Source organism: Coregonus lavaretus (genome assembly GCF_964263955.1).
Source record: "Coregonus lavaretus genome assembly, chromosome: 36".
NCBI lineage: Eukaryota > Metazoa > Chordata > Actinopteri > Salmoniformes > Salmonidae > Coregonus > Coregonus lavaretus.
This window is the reverse complement of record NC_140023.1, coordinates 15164042-15190127: the sequence shown is the minus strand read 5'-3', so window position 1 is coordinate 15190127 and position 26086 is coordinate 15164042. Positions and strand designations below refer to the sequence as shown.

General features: G+C 44.1%; 1 protein-coding gene across 1 annotated transcript in view; it reads left to right on the top strand.

The window, feature by feature from the left end:
- Window positions 1-26086, top strand: part of LOC311110871 (latent-transforming growth factor beta-binding protein 1-like) — a 154240-nt gene that overhangs the window by 104806 nt on the left and 23348 nt on the right. The window contains exons 20-29 of the mRNA XM_084153471.1: window positions 814-936; window positions 3768-3893; window positions 4408-4536; window positions 8202-8324; window positions 8491-8622; window positions 12665-12793; window positions 22265-22405; window positions 23491-23652; window positions 23780-23869; window positions 25237-25365. Coding sequence (XP_084009597.1) covers window positions 814-936; window positions 3768-3893; window positions 4408-4536; window positions 8202-8324; window positions 8491-8622; window positions 12665-12793; window positions 22265-22405; window positions 23491-23652; window positions 23780-23869; window positions 25237-25365 — 1284 coding nt within the window. The remainder of the gene's footprint in view (window positions 1-813; window positions 937-3767; window positions 3894-4407; window positions 4537-8201; window positions 8325-8490; window positions 8623-12664; window positions 12794-22264; window positions 22406-23490; window positions 23653-23779; window positions 23870-25236; window positions 25366-26086) is intronic.

Here is a 26086-nt window from a genome sequence, read left to right as displayed (position 1 = left end):
CTGACTCAGTTATACCAGCTCTGTCAGGAGGAATGGGCCAAAATTCACCCAACTTATTGTGGGAAGCTTGTGGAAGGCTACCCAAAACGTTTGACCCAAGTTAAACAATTTAAAGGCAATGCTACCAAATACTAATTGAGTGTATGTAAAGTTCTGAATGTGATGAAATAAATAAAAGCTTAAATAAATCATTCTCTCTACTATTATTCTGACATTGCACATTCTTAAAATAAAGTGGTGTTCCTAACTGACCTAAAACAGGGAATTTTTACTAGGATTAAATGTCAGGAATTGTGAAAAACTGAGTTTAAATGTATTTGGCTAAGGTGTATGTAAACTTCCGACTTCAACTGTATTTCTCCCAATACACCACATCAATATCCCTCGCTGTTCACCTGGCCCACTTTGCCCTCACACCTGAAATGAGAAGAATTCTCTCTCTGCTACCTTGCTCAGGAAGTCTGTGTATCAAAATATTACTTATTCAATGTGAGGACACAACGGGCATTCAAGATGCGGTAGAAAGTCCTACAGCATTGACAATACTTTGTGAACACACCTGTTGCATTAAATTGACATTATTTAAAGTTTTATTATTTCTTAATAATAGACTTAATAATATGTTTGATGTGCTAGACATATTACTCCTCTTCTTATGCCTATTCTCAGCCTCAAATAGGAATGGGCCATGTTGGATGTTATTAACTTTAGTGAAACATCTTAGAATCCTCAGTGCAGCACCTGAACCTTACTGTTTTTGTGTGATGGTTTGTGTGATGGTTTTGCCTGACGGTGTTGTGTGTTGTGCCCCAGATGTGGATGAGTGCCAGGATGAGCAGGTGTGTACCAGGGGGCACTGCCAAAACACTGAGGGCTCTTTCCTCTGTAACTGTGGGCCCGGCTTCAGGGCTTCTGCAGCAAGGGACCAGTGTGACGGTAAGACTCTCACTACCATCTGACTCTTACCATTACAGACTGACTTACACCATTATACATTGACTCATACCATTGTACACTTGCTCATACAATTACACCCTCACATACACAATTACACACTCATTCAGTACAATGTCCTACTGTGCTGTGGATGTTTGAGACACATTGGAGTTAACTGTGTTTAGATAGATCTGAAGAAAGTTCTTAAAACATACACTGAGTGTACAAAACATTATGAACACCTGCTCTTTCCATGACATAGACTGACCAGGTGAATCCAGGTGAAAGCTATTATCTCATATTCATGCCACTTGTTAATTCCACTTCAATCACTGTAGATGAAGGGGAGGAGACAGGTTAAAGAAGGATTTTTAAGCCTTGAGACAATTGAGACATGGATTGTGTATGTGTGCCATTCAAAGGGTGAATGGGCAAGACAAAATATTTAAGTGCCTTTGAACGGGGTATGGTAGTAGGTGCCAGGTGCACAGGTTTGTGTGAAGAGCTGCAACGCTGCTGGGTTTTTCATGCTCAACAGTTTCCCATGTGTATCAAGAATGGTCCACCACCTAAAGGACATCCAGCCAACTTGACACAACTGTGGGAATAATAAATAAATAATAATATGCCATTTAGCAGACGCTTTTATCCAAAGCGACTTACAGTCATGCGTGCATACATTTTTGTGTATGGGTGGTCCCGGGGATCGAACCCACTACTTTGGCGTTACAAGCGCCGTGCTCTACCAGCTGAGCTACAGAGGACCACATTGGAAGCATTGGAGTCAACATGGGCCAGCATCCCTCAATATTAGGAAGGTGTTCTTAATGGTTTGTACACTCCGTGTGTATTATAATGTGATAATGATTCAGAAGATTGGATTTCTGAACATGGTATCAATATTGTTAATCTAATTGAATGTATTTTTTATCATTTAATGTATCAATACACCGATTTACACTACCGGTCAAAAGTTTTAGAACACCTACTCATTCAAGGGTTTTTCTTTATTTTTTACTATTTTCTACATGGTAGAATAATAGTGAAGACATCAAAACTATGAAATAACACATATGGAATCATGTAGTAACCAAAAACGTGTTAAACAAATCACAATATATTTTATATTTGCGATTCTTCAAATAGCCACCCTTTGCCTTGATGACAGCTTTGCACACTCTTGGCGTTCTCTCAACCAACTTTATGAGGTAGTCACCTGGAATGCATTTCAATTAACAGGTGTGCCTCCTTAAAAGTTAATTTGTGGAATTTCTTTCCTCCTTAATGTGTTTGAGCCAATCAGTTATGTTGTGACAAGGTAGGGGTGGTATACAGAAGATAGCCCTATTTGGTAAAATGGCAAGAACAGCTCAAATAAGCAAAGAGAAACGACAGTCCATCATTACTTTAAGACATGAAGGTCAGTCAATACGGAACATTTCAAGAACTTTGAAAGTTTCTTCAAGTACAGTCGCAAAAACCATCAAGCGCTATGATGAAACTGGCTCTCATGAGGACCGCCACAGGAAAGGAAGACCCAGAGTTACCTCTGCTGCAGAGGATAAGTTCATTAGAGTTACCAGCCTCAGAAATTGCAGCCCAAATAAATGCTTCACAGAGTTCAGGTAACAGACACATCTCAACATCAACTGTTCAGAAGAGACTGTGTGAATCAGGCCTTGATTGTCGAATTGCTGCAAAGAAACCACTACTAAAGGACACCAATAAGAAGAAGAGACTTGCTTGGGCCAAGAAACACTAGCAATGGACATTAGACCGGTGGAAATTTGTCCTTTGGTCTAGAGTCCAAATTGGAGATTTTTGGATCCAACCGCGTGTCTTTGTGAGACGCGGTGTGGGTGAACGGATGATCTCTGCATGTGTATTTCCCACCGTAAAGCATGGAGGAGGTGGTGTGGGGGTGCTTTGCTGGTGACACTGTCTGTGATTTATTTAGAATTCTAGGCACACTTAACCAGCATGGCTACCACAGCATTCTGCAGCGATACACCATCCCATCTGGTTTGGGCTTAGTGGGACTATCATTAGTTTTTCAACAGGGCAATGACCCAACACACCTCCAGGCTGTGTAAGGGCTATTTTACCAAGAAGGAGAGTGATTGAGTGCTGCATCAGATGACCTGGCCTCCACAATCCCCCGACCTCAACCCAATTGAGATGGTCGGACCGCAGAGTGAAGGAAAAGCAGCCAACAAGTGCTCAGCATATGTGGGAACTCCTTCAAGACTGTTGGAAAAGCATTCCAGGTGAAGCTGGTTGAGAGAATGCCAAGAGTGTGCAAAGCTGTCATCAAGGCAAAGGGTGGCTATTTGAAGAATCGCAAATATAAAATATATATATATATATTTGTTTAACCCTTTTTTGGTTACTACATGATTCCATATGTGTTATTTCATAGTTTTGATGTCTTCACTATTATTCTACAATGTAGAATAATAGTAAAAATAAAGAAAAACCCTTGAATGAGTAGGTGTTCTAAAACTTTTGACCGGTAGTGTATTTATAACACTCTCTTTTGTGTGATTGTTGAACTTGTATTGTTGTCAGATGTTCAGGCTTGTTGATGATTCAGGGGAATAAAATCCAGTGTATTTCTGTTTTATGAATCCCACAAACACATCATAGAACATATCTAGCTACCCTAATTCAAATCCTTAAACAGACTCACCCACCAGTCGAACAGATCCTCAATATTCCCATAAAGCATAGTGTCTGTGTGCGTCCATGCTTGTGTGTGTATCTGTGCGCGCATTATGTGTATATGCGTGTGTGTGTGTTGCCTGCATTGAAAGCTGTCCCTTTGTTTGCAGATGTGGATGAGTGCCAGGAGCTGACCATGCCCTGTGACAGTGTGGGCCAGTGTGTCAACAACATGGGCTCCTACCACTGCATCTGCCCCCAGGGCTACCAGCAGATCAACGGCACCAGCTGTCTAGGTATAGGCCACTCACTCCCTCACGTACTCAAAACATACATGCAAAGACACACACACACACACACACACACACACACACACACACACACACACACACACACACACACACACACACACACACACACACTGACATAGATGCAAACAGACACAGACACCTTCACACTCTCTTTGATGCAATCATTTTATATGCCTATACACACACAAACACACAGACATGCACCTGAACACACTCACCAATACGTTAACCTATTCTGACATACACACACCCACATCATGTGAGCGTGCCAGGGAAGCCGAGAGGCCAGGTGATGTCACATATCTCCCCGGCCTGTGGTAATGCTGATGTCGTTCTTCATTATACATGTGTATGCGTGTGTATGGAGGAATCAGAGACTTAGGCACCTGCAACAGTTAACAAGCCTCTGTCCTGTATCACCCTCCCTCCCTCCTCCTTTCCCTGGTGTGTCATGTTGAATGACCTCACACCTGTGCCTTGGTCTGGCTGTCCCCTTCAGATGTTGATGAATGTCTGGACGACCCGGAGCTGTGTTCCCCACACGGGGAGTGTCTCAACGCTGAGGGCTCCTTCTACTGTGTCTGTGAGAGTGGCTTCGCTGCCAGCCAGGACACACACACCTGTGAAGGTAGGCCACACAATAATATGACACACTGCCTCTTCCAGTGATCTGTAGTTGTTGTAGCAGAGTTTTTATGGACCAAGAGGCCTGGTGAAATGTAATATAAGCAGAGGTAGAGTGGTTATAAGTGTTAGGAGGCTGCTCACTGATTCAGTGACTCATTTTCTTCACCCAGTCATTCATTCACTCACTCTCTCACCCACTCTCTCACGTCACTCTTTCTTGCATCCACATGCAGAGGTGTAGTAGAGGAAAAATGCACGTAAGCATCTTTTTTATTTTGTCGACTCATTTACCCACCTATCGCAGAAAAGTGCATTGATAATATAGGGCAGGGTTCTTCAATTCCGGTCCTGGAGGGCCGAAACACTTCTGTTTTTTATTTCTACCTGGTAGTTAATTGCACTCACATGGTTTCCCAGGTCTGAATTAGCCCCTGATTAGAAGGAGAGGATGAAAAACAGAGGTGTTTCGGCCCTCCAGGACCGGAATTGAAGAACCCTGATATAGGGACTGTTTTTTTTTCACTGCGAATGGCCGTGAATGGCGATTAGCGTTTACACACACACACACACACACACACACACACACACACACACACACACACACACACAATCTTTCCACAACATCAGTTCTTAAGCGGTGGTTTGATTGATAGCAGTCCCATGTTTGGTTGTGGTTTTCTCTGGTTCAACTGATGTTTATCTGACATTTATACGATGTTAGTCGGATGCTTGTCTAACGCCTCCGTCTCATGCCGCATGTTCCCTCCGCTCTGCTGGCACTGTCTCTCTCCCTGCCGATGCCTTGTTGCTCCTGGAAGAGAGTGGCTTTAATTTCTTTCACATATGGCTTCTGCTATTTTTCCACCAAAGACCTTCATGCCAGGAGTCTTGCCCCATGCCAGAGTTGTTTTAAATGCCCTTTCCTGCAGTAAAAAAAGAGAAAAAACAGAGAAGGAAGCCTTTGAGCTCGCTGTCTAGACAAGGAGGAATATTTTCTCCTGTACTCTGTCACTCCTGATTTATGCAGGAGCTCAGGCTTAGTCAGTGAGGTCTTCCGTGTGCGTGTGTGTGTGCGTGTGGGCGGGCAGGCATACATACATACACTACCGTTCAAAAGTTTGGGGTCACTTAGAAATGTCCTTGTTTTCCATGAAAACATACATGAAATGAGTTTGAATAGGAAATATAGCAAAATGAATAGTACATGTAGTCATTGACAAGGTTAGAAATAATGATTTTTAATTGAAATAATAATTGTGTCCTTCAAACTTTGCTTTCGTCAAAGAATCCTCCATTTGCAGCAATTACAGCCTTGCAGACCTTTGGCATTCTAGTTGTCAATTTGTTGAGGTAATCTGAAGAGATTTCACCCCATGCTTCCTGAAGCACCTCCCACAAGTTGGATTGGCTTGATGGGCACTTCTTACGTACCATACGGTCAAGCTGCTCCCACAACAGCTCAATAGGGTTGAGATCCGGTGACTGTACTGGCCTCTCCATTATAGACAAAATACCAGCTGACTGCTTCTTCCCGAAATAGTTCTTACATAGTTTGGAGCTGTGCTTTGGGTCATTGTCCTGTTGTAGGAGGAAATGGACTCCAATCAAGCGCCGTCCACAGGGTATGGCATGGCGTTGCAAAATGGCGTGATAGCCTTCCTTCTTCAAGATCCCTTTTACCCTGTACAAATCTCCCACTTTACCACCACCAAAGCACCCCCAGACCATCGCATTGCCTCCATAATTTGGTCTGCGTCTCACAAATGTTCTTCTTTGTGATCCGAACACCTCAAACTTCGATTCGTCTGTCCGTAACACTTTTTTCCAATCTTCCTCTATCCAGTGTCTGTGTTCTTTTGCCCATCTTAATCTTTTATTTTTATTGGCCAGTCTGAGATATGGCTTTTTCTTTGCAGCTTTGCCTAGAAGGTCAGCATCCCGGAGTCGCCTCTTCACTGTTGACGTTGAGACTGGTGTTTTGCGGGTACTATTTAATGAAGATGCCTGTTGAGGACCTGTGAGGCGTCTGTTTCTCAAACCAGACACTCTAATGTATTTGTCCTCTTGCTCAGTTGTGCACCGGGGCATCCCACTCCTCTTTCTATTCTGGTTAGAGCCAGTTTGCGCTGTTCTGTGAAGGGAGTAGTACACAGTGTTGTACGAGATCTTCAGTTTCTTGGCAATTTCTCGCATGGAATAGCCTTCATTTCTCAGAACAAGAATAGACTGACGAGTTTCAGAAGAAAGTTCTTTTTTTCTGGCCATTTTGAGCCTGTAATCGAACCCACAATTGCTGATGCTCCAGATACTCAACTAGTCTCAAGTTTTATTGCTTCTTTAATCAGCACAACAGTTTTCAGCTGTGCTAACATAATTGCAAAAGGGTTTTCTAATGATCAATTAGCCTTTTTTAAATGATAAACTTGGATTAGCAAACACAATGTGCCATTGGAACACAGGACTGATGGTTGCTGATAATGGGCCTCTGTACGCCTATGTAGATATTCCATTAAAAATCAGCCGTTTCCAGCTACAATAGCCATTTACAACATTAACAATGTCTACACTGTATTTCTGATCATTTTGATGTTATTTTAATGGACAAACAAATTGCTTTTCTTTCTAAAATAAGGACATTTCTAAGTGACCCCAAACATTTGAACGGTAGTGTACTTATGGAGTTCTGGACAACATAAGCAATTACAACTACGATAGTATTCACTAAGGAAATGAATTAGGCGGATGCTCCATAGTACGTGAGCATCTTGCATGTTGTACAAGTCTGTAAAGCTGTCCAACAGGTCATCCTTCAGCAGAGTTAACAGCAGATTACTTTTGCAGGTGCCATCACTGAGGCTGAGGGTTGGGATTCCAATTAGCTATAGACAGACATATGATCCTCCCAAGGCAAAAGGAGGCAAGCAGAGGAAATAGCATTTACTGTTAGGGGAGTTCTCCTCTCCCCTTCTCCCTGTGGTATAAACATGTTTTCAGCCTGAACATGTCTCCACAATAGGCCCCCCTGAGGTGGGGCCACGACCTTGTTTAATCCTGGGAACATGGGCCCAGTGAACCAGCAATAGGCCATAAAACACCTCAGCGCCCCCCAGCTCAGTCCCTCCAGCTCAGCCCACCACTACCCCTGTTTATCTTGGACCAGCAGAACCACAGCTGAGGAGCAGACTGGGACTGAGGCCTGGACCACAATCAAAGCACAGGGGTCCAGGCCCACAGCTCTTCTACCCAGACCCCAGCTTAGCTTTAGTACTGTAATACCCCCAAGGGGCCATAGACTGTCCACCCCTGTAACAGCCAAAGGATGGTCTGACCCAAGAAGAAGGATGGTTGGGCTCCAGGGAGGGCCTGTTTGACATCTAGATTGAATTGTGTCCAGCATAGATCAAGAGGAAGATGAAACCTGCTGTGGCCTGTCACATCTGCTTCTGTGGTTGTCTCTCTCTCTCTGTCTCTTTCATCTCTGGCTCTGATAACGTTAAGCTTTTTCTATGAGTCTCGGTCAACGGACATTCAGGATATCCAAGGGCATCCAAGTCTTCAACTGTTGGATGTTTGTTTCAAACACCCCTTGAGAATGTTTTTTTGTTGGCATATGGGGCATACCGGTATGCTGAGTGTGCGTGTGTGTACATGTGTGTTTCTTTGCAGACGTGGATGAGTGCTCGGATGGCACCAGGTGTGTTGGCAGCTCCTGTGAGAACAGCCAGGGTTCCTACAGATGCCAGTGTGACAGTGGCTACCGCCTGCAGGCAGACACTGACACTTGCCTGGGTTGGTAACACTCTCTGTCACACAACTACATATCCCATCATTCTATATGCCGATGGTGATATCCTGAAGACTACAATTCAAACATCGCTACTGTGTTCAGTTCAGTGGGGTGTATAGGTGTTTATCTGGGTTTTGACTGGGGTACTGTGGTTCTGTGCTCTCCCAGATATCGATGAGTGTTCAGAGTTGGGGCAGAGTATCTGTGGGGCGTGGCAGTGTGAGAACACGGAGGGCTCCTATAGGTGTGTGGTGGACTGCCCCCCCGGACACAACCATGGCCCAGAGGGCATCTGTGTGGGTGAGTCAGCATCATGGGGGCATCTTGAGGGCAGCCATAGCCCTGCAAACTTTCAGATGTCGCCCCATCCAATCCTTCGCTTTAAAATACTAAAGTGCCAATCAAGTGTCTTGTCATGCACTCCTCTTCCACCCATGTATCTCATCTTACCCTCCTCCATCCATCCATCAAAACTCACCTTACCCCCTCACCCATCAACACACCTTTCCATACCATTCCCCATCCATCTACATGCATTTTTGTTCTGTCCTATCAACTGCTTTTGGTAGACAGTGAGCACTACAAAGAATCAACTTGGCTTCACTCCTGTACATGTACACTATATAATCAAATGTATGTGGACATCCCTCCAAATTAGTGGATTCAGCTATTTCAGCCACACCCGTTGCTGACAGGTGTATAAAATCGAGCACACAGCCATGCAAACTACATAGACAAGCATTGGCAGTAGAATGGCCTTACTGAAGAGCTCAGTGACATTCAATGTGGTACCGTCATAGGATGCCACTTTTCAAACAAGTCAGTTCATAACATTTCTGCCCTGCCAGAGGTGCACCGGTCAACTGTAAGTGCTGTTATTGTGAAGTGGAAATGTTTAGGAGCAACAACGGCTCAGCCGCGAAGTGTTAGGCCACACAAGCTCACATAACGGGACCGCAGAAGCGCGTAAAAATCATCTGTCCTCAGTTGCAACACTCACTACCGAGTTCCAAACTGCCTCTGGAAGCAACTTCAGCACAACTGTTTCTCGGGAGCTTCATGAAATGGGTTTCCATGGCCGAGCAGCCGCACCAAGCCTAAGATCACCATGTGCAATGCCAAGCGTTGGCTGGAGTGGTGTAAAGCTCGCCGCCATTGGACTCTGGAGCAGTGGAAACGCGTTCTCTGGAGTGATAAATCACGCTTCACCATCTGGTAGTCCGATGGACAAATCTGGATTTGGCAGATGCCAGGAGAACGCTACCTGCCCAAATGCATAGTGCCAACTGTAAAGTTTTGTGGAGGAGGAATAATGGTCTGGGGCTGTTTTTCATGGTTCGGGCTAGGCCCCTTAGTTCCAGTAAAGGTACATCTTAACGCTACAGCATACAATTACATTCTAGACGATTCTGTGCTTCCAACTTTGTGGCAACAGTTTGGGGAAGGCCCTTTCCTGTTTCAGTATGACAATGCCCCCGTGCACAAAGTGAGGTCCATACAGAAATGGTTTGTCGAAATCGGTGTGGAAGAACTTGACTAGCCTGCACAGAGCCCTGACTTCAACCCCATAGAACACCTTTGCCCAGCTCAGCCAAGACAAGAGGACGTTTATGTGAGACATGTTTTGTCTACCGCTCTCCATGATTTTCCTAGTGTTCTTCTGTGTTAATATTTGAGCATATTTATTACAGTTTTCGCAGGGTGTGGAGTCTAATGTACAAACACACACACACACACACACACACACAGTACACACACACACACACACACAGTACACTACCGGTCAAATGTTTTAGAACACCTACTCATTCAAGGGTTTTTCTTAATTTTTACTATTATTCTACATTGTAGAATAATAGTGAAGACATCAAAACTATGAAATAACACATATGGAATCATGTAGTAACCAAAAAAGTGTTAAACAAATATATATACATTTTATATTTGCGATTCTTCAAATAGCCACCCTTTGCCTTGATGACAGCTTTGCACACTCTTGGCATTCTCTCAACCAGCTTTTTTCTTCTTTTTTTTTTGTCATTTTAGCAGACGCTCTTATCCAGAGCGACTTACAGTTAGTGAGTGCATACATTTTCATACTGGCCCCCCGTGGGAAACGAACCCACAACCCTGGCGTTGCAAGCGCCATGCTCTACCAACTGAGCTACAGGGGACTACACCTGGAATGCTTTTCCAACAGTCTTGAAGGAGTTCCCACATATGCTGAGCACTTGTTGGCTGCTTTTCCTTCACTCTGCGGTCCGCCTCATCCCAAACCATCTCAATTGGGTTGAGGTCGGGGGATTGTGGAGGCCAGGTCATCTGATGCAGCACTCCGTCACTCTCCTTCTTGGTAAAATAGCCCTTACACAGCCTGGAGGTGTGTTGGGTCATTGTCCTGTTGAAAAACGAATAATAGTCCCACTAAGCCCAAACCAGATGGGATGGCGTATCGCTGCAGAATGCTGTGGTAGCCATGCTGGTTAAGTGTGCCTAGAATTCTAAATAAATCACAGACAGTGTCACCAGCAAAGCACCCCCACACCATAACAACACCTCCTCCGTGCTTTACGGTGGGAAATACACATGCGGAGATCATCCGTTCACCCACACCGCATCTCACAAAGACACGGCGGTTGGTACAAAAATCTCCAATTTGGACTCTAGACCAAAGGACAAATTTCCACCGGCCTAATATCCATTGCTCGTGTTTCTTGGCCCAAGCAAGTCTCTTCTTCTTATTGGTGTCCTTTAGTAGTGGTTTATAATATAATATAATATGCCATTTAGCAGACGCTTTTATACAAAGCGACTTACAGTCATGTGTGCATACATTTTTTTTGTATGGGTGGTCCCTGGGATCGAACCCACTACCCTGGCGTTACAAGCACCATGCTCTACCAATTGAGCTACAGAGGACCAATTCGACAATCAAGGCCTGATTCTCACAGTCTCTTCTGAACAGTTGATGTTGAGATGTGTCTGTTACCTGAACTCTGTGAAGCATTTATTTGGGCTGCAATTTCTGAGGCTGGTAACTCCCGAGTGCGAGTGGCGCAGTGGTCTAAGGCTCTGCATCGCAGTGCTAGCTGTGCCACTAGAGATCCTGGTTCGAATCCAAGCTCTGTTGTAGCCGGCCGCGACCGTGAGACCCACGGGGCGGCGCACAATTGGCCCAGCGTCGTCCAGGGTAGGTGAGGGAATGGCCGGCAGGGATGTAGCTCAGTTGGTAGAGCATGGCGTTTGCAACGCCAGGGTTGTGGGTTCGATTCCCACGGGGGCCAGTATGAAAAAATAATAATGTATGCACTCACTAACTGTAAGTCGCTCTGGATAAGAGCGTCTGCTAAATGACTAAAATGTAAATGTAAATGTAATGAACTTATCCTCTGCAACAGAGGTAACTCTGGGTCTTCCTTTCCTGTGGCGGTCCTCATGAGAGCCAGTTTCATCATAGCGCTTGATGGTTTTTGCGACTGTACTTGAAGAAACTTTCAAAGTTCTTGAAATGTTCCGTATTGACTGACCTTCATGTCTTAAAGTAATGATGGACTGTCGTTTCTCTTTGCTTATTTGAGCTGTTCTTGCCATTTTACCAAATAGGGCTATGTTCTGTATACCACCCCTACCTTGTCACAACACAACTGATTGGCTCAAACACATTAAGGAGGAAAGAAATTGCACAAATTAACTTTTAAGGAGGCACACCTGTTAATTGAAATGCATTCCAAGTGACTACCTCATAAAGTTGGTTGAGAGAACGCCAAGAGTGTGCAAAGCTGTCATCAAGGCAAAGGGTGGCTATTTGAAGAATCGCGAATATAAAATATATTAAAAAATATATTATTTGTTTAACACGTTTTTGGTTACTACATGATTCCATATGTGTTATTTAATAGTTTTGATGTCTTCACTATTATTCTACCATGTAGAAAATAGTAAAAAAATAAAGAAAAACCTTTGAATGAGTAGGTGTTCTAAAACGTTTGACCGGTAGTGTACATGTGCATGCAAACATACACACACTTTTTTCATTTCTTTTGGCCTTGCCTCTGTGTGCTCATGGTATACTGTACTTTACTGCTTTGCCTCAACTCTGGACACAGCAAATATTTAATATTTAATTAATTTAATATAACTGTCTGGATGCTCATACTCATAAAAAATGACACCAATGAGAGATGTGCTTCAAACTTGAGACTAGTTCCACTGCAGCTCAGTGGGTGTAGGCTTCTGCTGTTCTGTGGGTCAACTGGTCCTAATTGAGGAACCACCTCTGCCACTGAGACGGTATAGAACAACAGCTACCTAAACCTTGACCCTTCTCCTCCTCGTTCTGCAGATATTGATGAGTGCAACGTCAACGCCACGGTGTGTGGCAGCCACGGCTTCTGTGAGAACACGGTCGGATCCTTCCGCTGCCTGTGTGACCGGGGCTACCAGGAGTCCCAGGAGGGCCTTGGCTGTGTGGGTGAGTAGGAGTGGGGTTTGTCAGTGTGGGGAGGGGGTTACAGAAATGTACCAGGAAGGCAATGGAAGGAATGAAGACAGTAGTGTATGACAAGGGCAAGTCTAGGTCTGTTTCTTAAAAGAACATCTGGTATAGTCTTTAGTACATCTATGTGCTAATATATACTGAACAGTTGGCACCTGTTTTGACTTAATACAAAGTCACTGACTAATTCTCAGTGGCATATCATTTGATATATTTTTTGTCAAATATTCAGAAGCATCTCTTTTATGTCTGTCCATGTGTGTGGGTTGATGATATACAGTAGGTGCTAATTATTTGCAAGGAAGTTACAAGGTTTTCCTCTACACTCAAATAAAGGTTCAAGTTGGAACCAAATAAGGTTATTCAATGCGATGCGATAGGGCACGTTATTCGACTATTACCCTACGAGGTCCAGAGCCTGCTGGTTTTCTGTTCTACCTGACAATGAACTGCACCCACCTGGTGTCCCAGGTCTAAATCAGTCCCTGATTAGAAGAGAACAATGAAAAAACATTGAGGTCCAGAGTTGAGTTTGAGGGCCATAGGGGAACCATTTTAGGTTCTCTGAATAACCTTAAATGAGATGGTTCTTTGAAAAACCATACGAAAATCCATGTAGAAACAAAAACCAGAAATGTTGGGGCCCTCAAGAACAGGAATTGAATAGCCAAGCTGTAGCGTGTTGAGTCTTATTGGCATATTTCCATTGTGCCTTTCGAGTGAATTTTAGAGTTACCAGTTCCACTTATGACTGTGTTTGCTAGTGACAGACACATGGTTGTTGCATTCATTAATTTTCAGTCCTGGGCCTTCACCAAGTGAGATCCAAAGTGAATATGTTATCATCAAATTCTTTAAGACAATACAATACATATTTCATAAGGCCTTATTTTGAGGGCCTATTACCTTAATACAGTGGCCTGAAACTCATGGTTTAAAGGCCACATCAGGCCTGCAAGTAACATTATGCTGGCTTGCAAAGTGATGTGTAATTCCTGTTGGAATCCAGCCAGAGTGGGGATATCCAACATTTGGAATTTCTATTCCCCTGCAACCTGCATTCAGAATGACTGCCAAGGTTGGGAAGACTAAGATATGAGATTACCTAAAGTATCTAAACTGGAACAAAAATTTCAGTAACGGGTCCAAGTAACAGATTGGATTAGTTTAGAAAAATATATGTTATTTATATTTGAGTAGCATAAGATTAATAAATCAATCAATGTACATGCAAAAACATAGGAATTGAAACAAACAATTCAAAAATCAACCTGCAATAGAGCATACTGGGTAATATGATAATGATGGCTGTGGTTTTGGTTCAACTCTGGTTATTAAGACCAACACTGAGGTTATTTTATACCACTGAGTGTTAATTTAAATCTTTACCTGAATCAACACTACAAATGTTACACTGAAAAATCAACACTAGTTAAAGCCCCCATACAGTCTCTTTAATTTTATTTTGAAATCATCACTCTAATAAATCACTGAGTGTGTTTATTTAATTAATTTAATTAATCATTAAATTCCCTGAGCTTCCTTTTGCCATTGAAATCTCAATCTGATTGTGTGGGTGTGTTGATACAAATGTAAATATCTTTACATACACAGCCCTGATTGGCGGATAGAATCGTCTAGACTCTAGACTACAGCCTATCCCGCTTACCCCTTCAAAGTAGGAGGATAAATATGCAAATAAAAGATGACTGGGTCATTGGTCAGAATAACCAGATCAGATTGTGATGTCATGTCGAGTTCTTAGACCGAATCCGACGGGGCCTGGGCGGGTTTCAGGCTTGCCGTGCTGTGTTAAGAAAAAAAACGGTTTGTCTGCGCACCTTTTAGCCTACTATGGCTCTCAGCCGCAGCAGCTGCAGAAACTAGTGGCGCCAGGATTCCAATATTGGCTGGGCCGGAGAAATTTGTGGCCATGATGAAACTTATTTTCGAATGATTGAAATGTTTCAAATTGTGATACGAATGGGCTGGAGTGCACTCAGAAGAATGATGATGCACAAGACCACGACAGCCATATTCCAATGGCATCTGGTAACGCCGATACATCCAAACAAAATACACCCTATGACTGCCCTGCTAATGCGCCTTGCTGGACCTTGCAACTATCAAAAGTAGACCCATAAATGATCCAAATGTTTTCCTAATCAAACATGCATTCAAAACACGGGGCTTTTGAGCGATTATTCAAATGGAGGTTTGGCAGAAAATCTAGTTATTTACTTATTGTTTTATTATTCAAGGCTCTCTTTGTTATTTCATTTCAAAATAAACGTTTTTTAAATATTTAAAGTCATGAATGACTCGTATTCTATGTAATGACATGAATGAATGAATGATTGATTGATTAATTAATTACATTGATGTAACATTAAGACAGATAAAACAGGATGTGCTCTTACAGCTCGTTGGTGGATAGATTATATAAGGCTACTACAGTGCATTTGGAAAGTATTCAGACGCCTTCACTTTTTCCACATTTTGTTACGATACAGCCTTATTCTAAAATGGATTAAATTAAAAAAATTCCCTCATCAATCTACACACAATACCCCATAATGACTAAGCGAAAATAGGTTTTTAGACATTTGGGCAAATGTATTACAAATAAAAAACAGAAATACCTTATTTACATAAGTATTCAGACCCTTAGCTATGAGACTTGAAATTGAGCTCAGGTGCATCCTGTTTCCATTGATCATCCTTGAGATGTTTCTACAACTTGATTGGAGACCACCTGTGGTAAATTCAATTGATTGGACATGATTTGGAAAGGCACACACCTGTCTATATAAGGTCCCACAGTTGACAGTGCATGTCAGAAACCAAGCCATGAGGTCAAAGGAATTGTCCGTAGAGCTCCAAGACAGGATTGTGTCGAGGCACAGATCTGGGGAAGGGTACTAAAACATTTCTGCAGCATTGAAGGTCCCCAAGAACACTGTGGCCTCCATCATTCTTAAATGGAAGAAGTTTGGAACCACCAAGACTCTTCCTAGAGCTGGCCGCCCGGCCAAACTGAGCAAATCGGGGAGAAGGGCCTTGGTCAGGGAGGTGATCAAGAACCCGATTGTCACTCTGACAGAGCTCCAGAGTTCCTCTGTGGAGATGGGAGAACCATCCAGAAGGATAACCATCTCTGCAGCACTCCACCAATCAGGCCTTTATGGTAAAGTGGCCATTCCTCAGTAAAAGGCACATGACAGCCCGCTTGGAGTTTGCCAAAAGGCACCTAAAGGACTCTCAGACCATGAGAAACAAGATTCTCTGGTCTGATGAAACTAAGATTGAACTCTTTGGCCTGAATGCCAAGCGTCACATCTGAGGAAACCTGGCACCATCCCTACGATGAAGCAAGGTGGTACCAGCATCATGCTGTGGGGATGTTTTTCAGCGGCAAGGACTGGAAGACTAGTCAGGATCGAGGCAAAGATGAACGGAGGAAAGTACAGAGAGATCCTTGATGAAAACCTGCTCGAGAGCGCTCAGGACCTCAGACTGGGGCAAAGGTTCACCTTCCAACAGGACAACAACCCTAAGCAAACAGCCAAAACAACGCAGGAGTGGCTTTGGGACAAGTCTCTGAATGTCCTTGAGAGGCCCAGCCAGAGCCCAGGCTTGATCCCGATCTAACATCTCTGGAGAGAAAATAGCTGTGTGGCAACGCTCCCAATCCAACCTGACAGAGCTTGAGAGAACCTGCAGAGAAGAATGGGAGAAACTCCCCAAATACAGGTGGCCAAGCTTGTAGCGTCATACCCAAGAAGACTCAAGGCTGTAATCGCTGCCAAAGGTACTTCAACAAATTATTGAGTAAAGGGTCTGAATACTAATATAAATGTGATATTTCAGTTTCTTTTATATTTTTTGGAATATTTTATAAAAACCTGTTTTTGCTTTGTCATTATGGGGTATTGTGAGTAGATTGAGGGGGAAAAAAACAATTAAATCAATTTTAGAATAAGACTGTAACGTAACAAAATGTGGAAAAATGGGTCTGTATACTTTCAGAATTCACTGTATGTGAGTCAAGAGCAAAATAATGGGCTACACTTGATTTAGGCTACATTATTGCATGCTAAATGTTTCTGATCAGGGATAGATGAACAAACGAATAAATGAGCTACCACTTCCACTTATCCAACCAGAGTTCAATTAACCAAATATACAGACAGAGATTCAGTGAAACAAAATTACATTGATTGATTATCAGACAAGTCACAGGCTTTTGGTCGAGACTCGGCAGTAGGACAGGCTACTACGCAAGTGAAGCACAAAATCCACTTGTTAAGCTACATAACATGCTAGCAAAATGTTCATATGAGCAAACTAGAATAAAAATGATCATGAGCACTCACTCAACTCAACTTAGTTAACATTTACCCAGCCTAATTGTTACCAAATATCAAAACTGGGATTCAGTGAAAACCAAAAGTCCCCCATGCTTGTCTCAAAGCAGCACGATGGCGCTGTCCCAATCAAAACAGTGCTGAAATGATCATCTAGGTGGCCATACACAACTATTGCTTTAAATTAGTATAACGGTTGGAAATGACTTTGGGAGTTTCAGTAGGCCTATAAGCAAGAATTTGATTAATGCCTTCAATTGTATTAGCCTACTTTGTTCCAATATTTTCGCCATTCTTAACTAATGTGAGTTTTCCTCTCTCTGTGCTTTTTCTAGGCCCAATGGCTGCATTCTTCTCAACACCAGTTTAACTCAATATACTGTTTTCTATATATCAGGCTTTTTTTGGCGTTCGGGCTAATTTAATTTCTGTGACGTCGGAAGCCCGGGCTTCAGCTCACCGGGCTTGGGTTGACCGGGCTCAACTTTTCAGGCCCGATGAGAACTCTAATATCATGCTGTGGGCCAAAAACGCCATTCCACCCAAACAGGCTAAAATTCCAGCCGTTTTTTTTCTACACTAAAAGGCCATCATTTTCACAATTTCAGAGTGTAATTTCGACCTCATAGTGTGGAAATATATATATATATATTTTTTTGATATCACGTTTTTGACTGCACTGCCCCTTTAACACTGGCCAATTTGCTGTGTGCTATGAAAGGGCTTCCATACATTTCAAGAACCTTTTAGAATTCTGAAGAACCGTAGATGCCACGTTGAGAATCCCCAACTTAACTCAAAGGTTCTTTATTGGGCAAGAGTTCTAACCATTTAAGAACCTTCATTATTTTCAGTGTAAGTGTCCTGCTGAAAGCATCGGAACACTCTTAAAACCAAACTGCTAGCGTTGATGGCTAAAACTTCTGCTCCCTTCTTGAGACAACTCCAGCAGTGTTGTCATGACGACTGAATGACAGCTCACTTCTATTATGGATATGCTGGGTAGTCTGCCATGGCTATATCTGTCAACCTAGAATACCAAGAGTAACCTTTTAATCTTAAAATGAGATTTATTTTCTCATTCAGTGGCAACTACTGTAGCCTTTAGCCAAGTATAAACATGAATTCGTCCATGCAAAGCAATAGGAAGTATGATTGAGTGTATTTTCCTGACAGCTATTTTCCTCTGAAGTTTGTTGGCGGTGGCAGTGCTAGAAATGTATGCTTTATGCTTCTCTTAAAGATAGTGTAAGCATTGTAGATATGAAATCATATGTCATGAAAGACTTGCATGTGATGATATGGTGTGGGTCATATTGATGCAGGTTGATATAACTTAAAATACTCCTGTCTTCTCTCAAATTTGTAGTTTAAAAATGTGTAGTTTCCCTCTTTGCATGAAAATAAGATGGCAGACGTGTCGCAAGACATTTGATTGATGTGACCATTTATTTTCATTCAATTTGAAGTTGTAGCTCTGTTATGTATTAAATATATCCCACTGTGTCTGCAGTGCTCCTCAGACCCTAAGTTTGGAAAATGCACTGGAGCTTAGACTCTGATGTCTCACGCATACACACACTCACAGGCACACACACCGTTGCAGTGAAAGTAATGGAGAGCTGTAAAGCTGTATGGCTGCTGTCTGTCAGTATGAGTCCAGGCCTCTGGTTCCTGTCTGCTTATCCCCGCTGAAGAGAAAGATTGACTATAAGACAGAGATTTTGATTTCATATTTTGCCTTTTGATTTGACTTGTTTCAATACTGGAGTTGTCAGAATCGGATCTATAGTTTACACAACTATAGATGTAGTGTACTGTATGTGTGGTCGACCAGGTTATTTCTCAGTCAATAGCTTTTTCTGGTCAGGGCTGGGCTGTGGTGGTTCGCTATCAGTGATGCATGGCTTTCATTTCAGCCCCGGGCTGCAGTGGATTCAAAGGTGAGAGTGTTCTGTCAGAAAATCCATCCCTGATACCAAATCAAACCCCAGACAACCCCATCGCCTTGGACTGATGTCTTCCTCAGCCAAGCCAGGGGACATCAAGGGCATTCTTCCACAGACCCACAGAAAACCAGTGCTCACTCTATCAAAAGAGCTCAGAATGCCATTTGTTTTGTTACTCTCAATTTCATTCTCACAGTTTGAGGGGGTTTGAGGGAGTGGGGGATCATAATCAGATAGAGAACCAGTGAGTTCATGTTTTTGGACAAGCTGAAGAATTGGAGCTCGTTTGTCTTAGTGGTTTCCTTAACTGGGCCCATGCAGTTCCCATCTATTCCAATTTCCTCCTGCAGAAAGGCCTGTCAGGGCCCTGAAAGTGGGTCGCAGGCACTCTCATATTGAAGCTGATAAAATACTTTCTTCAGCCAGACCTCTCTGACCTGTGCGCACATACACACGCACACACGTACACATTCATACACTTACACAAACACTTTTACACACACATGCACTCCCTGCAACATACACACACACACTCCCTGCAACACATACACACACACGCACGCACACACGTACACATTCATACACCTACACAAACACTTTTACACACACATGCACTCCCTGCAACACACACACATACACACACACGCACGTACGTGCACACACACACACACACACACACACAGTCACGTAAACTTACGGTCTCTCTTGCTTTCTTTCTCTCATACACACTCTGTACCTTGGCAAGTGTTGGTGGGTCCCACCCCAGCCTTGTACAGCCAGCTACCTCTGTTCTCCTGCCAGCCCATCACTCTGCTGTGGCTTGCACAGATGGTCTCGCCCCCTGCCCCCCACCCACCATGCTACCGGAAGTGGTCAACCGCCAACCCCTCCTCTCCTCCTCTCCTCTCCCAATCTCTGGTTACACCCAGACAGACGCACCACTGAGCCTCTCAGATTGATTTCTGCTTCCCAGATAAAGAAGCCGTTTTGGAGTTTATTTACCTGTTTGTTACATATTCTCAAGACTGGGAATCAAACAACGTAGCCTATCTGTCTGTGTCCTTTCATTTGTCAAGTGATTTATGTGACACGTTTCATTGTTGGTACTCCCTCTCTCTCCCTCTAGTCCAGCTAGCTACAACTTTAAACAAGATCAAAAAGGAAACAGCTGTGCTTTTTCTGATTCTGCTGGACTGAGGCTGGGGTAGAGGTTGTGGCTGAACCCAGACGATGACTGTGCATAGCGAACAAGGTGCTTCAGGGTCAAGCCAGACAGACCAGGTTTTAATGAGGGCAGCGTGGTGCGTGCTGAAACCAGAAAAGCAGCAGCAGGTTTTAATGTCACAAATTAATTATAGATTCTCCTCAGTACCGGGATGCTTTGAGCCGAGCGACAAGGAAGGCTTATAACTAGAGGGGGGAGAGGAGGGGGGGACTATTTTTGTCTGCTTCCTGCATTATGTACCTGGGCTGTTAATGAGCTTTTCGATCTGTGGTGGCAGATATATGCGATGGCGGCCATTGTGGGCGAATATGCCAAGCCATCTGTGCTCTGAATCACACAATGATAGTCTCTCTGGCTCATGTGACTGGCTATTTCTGCCCAGTCACATACCACGGGGGGAGGGGGAGGAGAAGAGAGGAGGAAAGAGAGCGAGAGAGAGGCTGGGAAGTTGCCTCTGCGTACATAAAAATAAGTTGTACACTGAGTGTACAAAACATTAAGATCACCTTCCTAATATTGACTTGCACCCCCCCTTTTGCCCTCAGAACAGCCTCAGTTTGTTGGGGCATGGACTCTACAAGGTGTCGAAAGCGTTCGACAGAGATGCTGGCCCATGTTGACTCCAAGGCTTCCCACAGTTGAGTCAAGTTGGCTGGATGTCCTTTGGGTGGTGGACCATTCTTGATGCACATGGGAAACTGTTGAGCGTGAAAAACCCAGCATCGTTGCAGTTCTTGACACACTCAAACCGGTGCGCCTGACACCTACTACCATACCCCGTTCAAAGGCACTTAAATATTTTGTCTTGCCCATTCACGCTCTGAATGGCACACATACACAATCCATGTCTCAATTGTCTCAAGGCTTAACAATCATTCTTTTACCTGTCTCCTCCCCTTCATCTACACTGATTGAAGTTAGATTTAACAAGTGACATCAATAAGGGATCATAGCTTTCACCTGGATTCACCTGGTCAGTCTGTGTCATGGAAAGTTCATAATGTTTTGTACACTCAGTATATGTAGCCAATCCTTCTTCCCACTAACCTATCTAGCTATACTATACTGTAGCTCAGCATTTCTCTCTGTTTACATATGAAATCATTTCCATTGGCTGGGCAGTGGAGTTGTAATGTATAGCCAAATTGTGGTATATAAGCTGGTATATAAAATATTTAATGGGACAGAATCCACTGAAATGGAGAAAAAATTATCCTCCAAATGTACTTTGCGGTCGTCCCATTCTGCTGAGCAGGAAAGGCCGTGAAATATGTTTAAATGTAATCTCTTATGAGGCAAAATCTGCCTTTTCCATTGTAATTCTGGACTGGCCCACCCCCTTTTAGTACTCCCCTATTGCGACGCACCCACTCTCTTCCTCCCTGCTCTCTCCTTAACACTTTCTAGCTCATTGACAAACTGGCCCACACCCCGGTGTGAAGTATTGGACAGGGTGTTGGGGATACGGAGCAGATCAGAGCATGTAGGAACCAGACGGCTTTGTTGTCTTTTTACATTAAGCTCCACTTCCGGGTTGATGTTTTCTCTGCACGTTCGTTCATAACTGTTGATGTTTTCTCTGCACGTTCGTTCATAACTGGGAGACTTACATGGATGGATGCACATGTATAACCACAGCCAGGTCAAAGGAAAACAGACATGTTATTAGAGTGTGAAATAGATATTTGAGTGTTTTGCTTAAGATAAATCAATTTCCAAAGGTTTTTCACTGCACTCCCCATACAGTACGTCACTTAGTATCTTCATTTGTCTTTATCAGCTACTTGTCCCAGTGAATAAGGCTACACAAGCCACATATCTGAGGCATTACCTGAATGAGATGGAAGGTTGCTAACCATGCTCATTAGTGCTAACCGCTAACCAAGGTGTTGTGTTCTCCCTGCAGATGTGAATGAGTGTGATCTGCTGAGCGGTGTGTGTGGCGAGGCCCTGTGTGAGAACGTGGAGGGCTCCTTCCTGTGTATGTGCCCCGACGAGGACCAGGAGTACAACCAGATGACCGCCAAGTGCAGTCCCGCTCCCACAGGTGACCCACACATTGCCTGAACATAAATGAAGACCCTCTAGTTGATAGAAAGCTTTTACATTTTAAAAATAGTTTAAATTTAGAATTGAATAAAGTTGACCTCAGATAAAGGGGGTGATGGAGGGTTTAGAAGTCTCCAAAGTTACATGGTTCATTCAAATCCACACATTAGTGGTGATCGTGAAATTCCAGTGTGTCAATCCCCCTAAATTAATAAGACTGTATAGTGAATGTTGAGTGCATTGTCTCAGAGGACCATATTAACCTTTAACACTGTGTTGTTCAATTTGAGTGGAGTGGTGTTCTGATGAATGAGGGGGCCTAGTTCTGTGGTTAACACCGGGGCCCCGGGTTAGGGCTTCCTCTGCATGCCTGGAGGACCCACGTTCGGGGACTCCCTTATCTCTGCTTGAGTGTAAAACTCTAATGAGAAACAGAGCTGTGTGTCTGTCTGGTGGATGTATACTGTAGGACAGGGCTTTAGGTAGGGTCCCAAAGCTCTACATGAACCTAGGCTTCTTGTCAGACTTAACCAAATCACCTCAAGTAGAGTATGTTCTCTGTTACATCTGAAAACAGTCCCAAATATTTAAGGAGGATAGTTTATAATTGCGTAATGTTAGGAATTAGAGCATGCTCTGTGCTCACAACAGCAGACGTTACGTAATAGTATGATTGCTTTAGAAGAATGTAAAAGGCCATTTCCATGTTGTAGCAATAAAAGCTGGGGTTTTCTGAGAGGGCAATTGGATATGAATCTCTGGTGATCTGTAATTATCGGAGGCATTCACAGAGCACAAAACAATGAGACAGAAACCACAGTGTGTGTGTTTGCTTGCGTGTGGAGGGTTTAGGGGAAACCAGGCTGATCACATTCATCATGTGCCTTATCTCTCCAGCAGGCTCTAAAAGTCTCAGTTTACACTCCTGCGTGGGAAATGTCACAGAGAGAGAGAGACTCATCCGTCCTGGGTTAACCCATTGTTGTCACTAAAACGTTACTCGTTCACTCGCACGACAGGTCGATATTCCTGAACACTATCCTTGATCTATTTCTGTGTAGTAAAGTGTTGTTCCCCATACAGCCTCGTCAGTGGAGAGGAAGGAGTGCTACTACAACCTCAATGATGAGAACCTGTGTGAGAACGTGCTGACCAGCAGTGTCACCATAGAGGAGTGCTGCTGTACGCTGGGGGCAGGCTGGGGGGACAACTGTGAGGTGCACCCCTGCCCCATCCAGGGCACTGGTGAGGAAGCACACACATAAACAAACACACACACACACACACACACACACACACACACACACACACACACACACACACACACACACACATTACATATTACACATTTTCTTGTCTACCTCTTCAACAGATCAGTTTTCCCAGATGTGTCCAGCTGGGAGAGGCAGTGTCCCCACTGGTGACCCTGTGTTTGGAGTGACTGCAGCCGAGAGTTATAAAGGTATGTGAACTCAGAGACCCAGTATAGGCTAAACAGAGCCTTAGCTCACAACAGCAGTGTTCAGAGAATACAGTGAGAACATTATACATCAGACAACGAGGTAACAACAAACCCATGATTTGAATGGCCTTACTGAACTCTGTTTTCTGCTGTTGAGATGCTGCTATTAATTTCATCGCAGCTGGCTCTCACCCAGGCAGGCCTCTGTCTGTGCTCTTGTTGTGTGCATGCATGTGTGTCTCTCGCTGTGGTTTGCCTCTCTCTCTCAGCCTTGGAGTCACAGAGCAGAAATGCCAGCCTCAGATGTCTGGAGACCTATGACTTACATATCTTCTCCTCTCCTCTTGCTCTCCTGTTCTCCTCTCCTCTTCTCTTCCTCTCTCCTCTTCTCTCCCTCTCCTTTTCCAGCCCCACAAGCCACAAGCCTAGCTTGTTCCCCTCGCACGAAAGCTAATTCATCGAACCAACGGCCTTAATTCAATTGTATAATTTATTACAGCAAAGGCAGTCTGGTAGAAAGGGGCTGGCAGCAAGTGCATGTGGTATATTCTGAGAGAGAGAGTGGGGGGTTGGGGGTTGGGGGGTGGGGGGGTGGGGGGGTGGGGGAGGGGGGCTGGGAAGGCAAGTTGCCAGGTACACTTCCTGAGCACCAGTGTGGATATGTCTTCAATTAGTGGATCTGTTAGCACAGCTGATTGTGGTCTCAGTTGCAAACACCAACGCCCAACCAACGGCACACACAAGGAAGAGTAGAGTACTGTAACACAGAACTGTTTGTTGATGGAGGTTTTCTCTAAGCCTCTCCAGGGTTTCACCTCATTAAAGCGTTGAGTTGGTCTCACCTTTCTATAAACATGAAGAGTAGAGACTGTTTTAATACTGGAAATTGAGTAGTATTGGTGTTCCTTCAGCTTTAGTGGGGAAGTAACTGCATTTATACATTGTTATCTCAATAGCAAGAGATGAACTGAAAATGTCTGCATGTCTGTGTCTGTGTCTGTGGATGTGTCTGTGTCTGTCTGTGTCTGTCTGTGTCTGTGTCTGTGACTGTGACTGTGACTGTGGCTGTGGCTGTGGCTGTGTCTGTGGATGTGACTGTGACTGTGTCTGTATCTGTGGCTGTGTCTGTGACTGTGTCTGTGTCTGTGGATGTGACTGTGACTGTGACTGTGACTGTGACTGTGGCTGTGGCTGTGGCTGTGTCTGTGTCTGTATCTGTGGCTGTGACTGTGTCTGTGGATGTGACTGTGTATGTGTCTGTGACTGTGTCTGTGGCTGTGGCTGTGGCTGTGTCTGTGTCTGTGTCTGTGTCTGTGGCTGTGTCTGTGTAGGCTGTTATTAAGACCCTTTTGTCCTCTCCCTCCCAGATGCAGATGAGTGTGCGTTATTTGGCCAGGAGATCTGTAAGGATGGCTTCTGCTTCAACAGCCCAGGAAGCTACGAGTGTTACTGTAAGAATGGCCTGCACTACGACGAGGTCAATTTGCAGTGCAGAGGTAAGTGGGAAGGTCATTCACATTAGTTAGTGTTAATTCAGCCCAAACATACTTGATTTACTCACAACATAAAGCCATTTTTTGCGACAATCAAAAGATTGGAATCAATAGCCCTCAGTCTACTAATATAACATTTCCACAGCCCTGTGTCATTAAACTGTCCACACACATTAAAAGTAGTTAGTCCTACTGTACCACAGCCTGTGTGTGTGTTGGCTGGCTTGGCCGGGGTGTGTAGGTTGGGGCCCCTCCCTGGGTTAGGTGGGGTCAGGGCCGGCTGAGCGGCAGGGCGGGGACACGGGACACTCTGGGGGTGACACAGGGCTAGACTGCGGTGACCTATGGGCCAAACCCAGCAGGCCCAGGCAGCACGTCCCAAACTACCAACCGGCCCACACTGGAGGGACCTTGGCCCTCTGCCGGCCCCACACTGCACCCCTATCCCCGGGACGCAAGCGCGAGATGCCTGTGGTCCTCCTGCGGTGTTCCGCCACATTTGTGTTGGATTATTTGGACAGGCTGGGACTGGGCGGAGGGTCCAGCAGAGGTTTGGCCTTTACCCCAGACGGTCCTGGTTTTACCCCGTTACGCGTGGACTAGAGAGTCATAATACAATTTAGAAACCAACCACCACCACTGCCAGTCCTATGGCGGTGTTCTATTTGGGATGGAGGGGTATTTTTGAAAGTGTAGAATATCGAGTAGATGTGTATTTCAGTTA